The 2,481-nt window shown below is 49.8% G+C and overlaps 2 protein-coding genes across 2 annotated transcripts; both read left to right on the top strand.

Moving 5' to 3' along the window:
• Positions 1-184: 184 nt before the first annotated feature.
• PPTG_11986 (hypothetical protein) lies at positions 185-1,051 on the top strand (the record flags this gene model as incomplete). The annotated part of the gene is made up of 2 exons (XM_008908162.1): positions 185-524; positions 594-1,051. The coding sequence occupies 2 exons, from the start codon at positions 185-187 to the stop codon at positions 953-955; spliced, it is 702 nt and encodes a 233-aa protein (XP_008906410.1). The 3' UTR covers positions 956-1,051.
• A 178-nt stretch (positions 1,052-1,229) lies between these two features.
• On the top strand, positions 1,230-2,430 carry PPTG_11985 (hypothetical protein; the record flags this gene model as incomplete). The annotated part of the gene is made up of 2 exons (XM_008908161.1): positions 1,230-2,317; positions 2,392-2,430. The coding sequence occupies exons 1-2, from the start codon at positions 1,319-1,321 to the stop codon at positions 2,428-2,430; spliced, it is 1,038 nt and encodes a 345-aa protein (XP_008906409.1). The 5' UTR covers positions 1,230-1,318.
• Positions 2,431-2,481: the final 51 nt, after the last annotated feature.

The following is a 2,481-nucleotide window of genomic DNA, read 5'->3' as shown; positions in this document are numbered from 1 at the left end:
CCCCCCCCACCGAGCGAAGCGAAGGTGGGGGCTATGAAGTACTGTGGGGTGGAGCTGAAACAGCGACCACAGATTGGGACTCTACATGTAGCAAGGCTCCAACCCCTGCCGAGCGAAGCGAAGGCGGGCTTTGCGTAGTAGTGGGGCGAGCTGGAACAGCGAGCTCCACGGGTTGGGACCAACCATGCCCACCCGCCCGCAAAGCGGGCGGCACTCGGCTAGTTGTTTATCTGATAAAGTAAGAAAACGCCACTTTTGCCCATCCTCAGCCAAGAGACGCGGTGGTCGTCAACCTTCGCTCGGTATTGCCGACTGCGCACGTTTTGTTTCGGCGGACGACGACGAGCTCGGCGGGCTTATCCCCAGCCGCGCCACCCACCGCGCGCTGGAGCAGCTGCTGGACACACTGCGGGACGTGGAATCCGTTTCCAAGAAATTGCAGTCCGAGTCGTTGACAATGGTCGACGCTCGGGCTCTTTTTGACGGACTTCTTGAAGTGTTACCGTCATTTTCGACACACATTGGCAAGTTATTATCATCTTTTATTCATTGTTTGTATTATATTAACGTTATATAAGTGCCTTTTATCTTAGTCCCGGATGCCGAGATCGTACAATGTCCAGAGTTTGAAACCGCTGCTGTTAAAGTGCTGATGCGACCATTTGAGAGAGAAGTGAACGATGTGAGCCAAACCGCCGGTATGGATGGAGTGCGTGAGGACGGCTTTGCCGATCGGATTCTCAAGCGGCGCAAGACGCTAACGCCTCGCAAGGCGTACGACCTGATCGCCATTATTCCACCATCGTCGAACGTCGTGGAACGACTGTTCAGCTCTGCTCGTGCTGCTCTTTGCCACGAGCATCATCGCTTGTCACCGATGGCCCTGAAAATGGTTCTTTTCCTCAAGGTAAACGAATCATACTGGAATGTGTCGACGGTTACTAGCTGTATCTAGGCTACAGGCAGTCAGTCATAAAGGCAAGTAAACACGACGCTGTTTTGTTGCAATACTTTTTTATTTATTGGTTCAATACAGTTATTTATTGTCGCAACCAGCGAAAGACAGCGTGCTATTTATCTCTTTGCCATCAAGCGAATAAGGTATATACTGTCTTTTCGGTATTCCTTCCTGTATCTTCGTCTGTTTTTTTCTTCCTTACAAAATATCGTTATAAGAAAAAACCAGTTTTGTGTGCGTTTTGTGTGTCATAAATCTTGTCTGATTTGCATCGCACTTCAACCGCATCACTTTCATCGGTCCAAAGCATTCCGTCTCATTTGCAGGCAAATTTCGAACGCCAAAAAGCGATAAACCTCCATGGCATCCCCGCCATGGCGCACCTACGCCACGTTCCAGTCCTCTACTAGACGTCCCGATACTCCCAACGTCCAGGAATCGGCGGGATTTTTCTCCCGGACCTTCCTCTTCTGGGTCAAACCCTTAATGCAACAAGCGCACAAGCAGCAACTCAACGCCAGTGACGTGTGGCCTTTACGCCAGTCCATCCAAGCCGATGTCATCCTCCAGAGATTCAAGACGCCATTGCAGCAACGTAAGAACTCCCTTCCCAAGGCTTTTGCTCACGTTTTCTGGTTTCAATTCGTCCTCACGGGGTTGACAATGCTAGTGTCAATGTTGTGCAACTTAATGGGTCCCATGGCACTTAACCGAGTCGTGACGGCTCTTTCGGATACTTCCGAAGAGGACGAAAAGCTTGTAACTACTGCAGCTCGATGGGTGGGTCTAGTATTCGCAGCTCAAGTGATACAAGCTCTTGCGGATTGCTACACAGGGATACAGAATGAAGTCACTGCTATCCAGTGTATTTGCTTGCTAAAAACGTTATTATACCGGAAGATGATGAAGTTGAGTGCCAGTTCCCGCAAAAAGAAATCAACAGGAGAGCTGACCAACATGTACACTGCCGACTGTGAGTCTTTGGTGCGTACGGCGTTGGTGGTGCATCAGATGTGGCTCATTCCACTGCAGATCATCGTGGTTAGTTACATGCTGGTCCGTGTACTAAGTTTTGCCGCGTTTGCGGGGATCGCAGTGATCGTGTTGATGTTGTGGCTAAATCATTTGGTATCGAAGAGGATGCATAGCTTACAACGCAAGGTGCGACGTGAGAAGGATAAACGGATGAAAAAGGTGACAGAAGCGTTTAAAGCGATGAGCATAGTCAAGCTTAATGCGTGGGAGGACCCGATTACGGCGAGAATTAACGCAGCAAGGGAGACGGAGCTGCATGCTTTGCTCAAGATGCGCATCATGACGTCACTGAGCATTGTGCTGCTCTGGGGGATGCCGGTTTTCGTAAGTATAGCTGCGTTTGGCACTTTTTCCGTCGTACTACACCGTGATCTTACGCCAGCGATCGTGTTTACGAGTCTCGCACTGTTTTTATTGATCCAAGCACCACTACGTAGCATCACGTCTATTGTTTCTATGGCTATTCAATGCAGCGTGGCATTGGAACG

Source organism: Phytophthora parasitica (assembly GCF_000247585.1).
Source record: "Phytophthora parasitica INRA-310 unplaced genomic scaffold supercont2.29, whole genome shotgun sequence".
Lineage (NCBI taxonomy): Eukaryota > Oomycota > Peronosporomycetes > Peronosporales > Peronosporaceae > Phytophthora > Phytophthora nicotianae.
The sequence above is the reverse complement of the archived record's forward strand: the minus strand, read 5'-3'. Positions and strand labels throughout refer to the sequence as shown.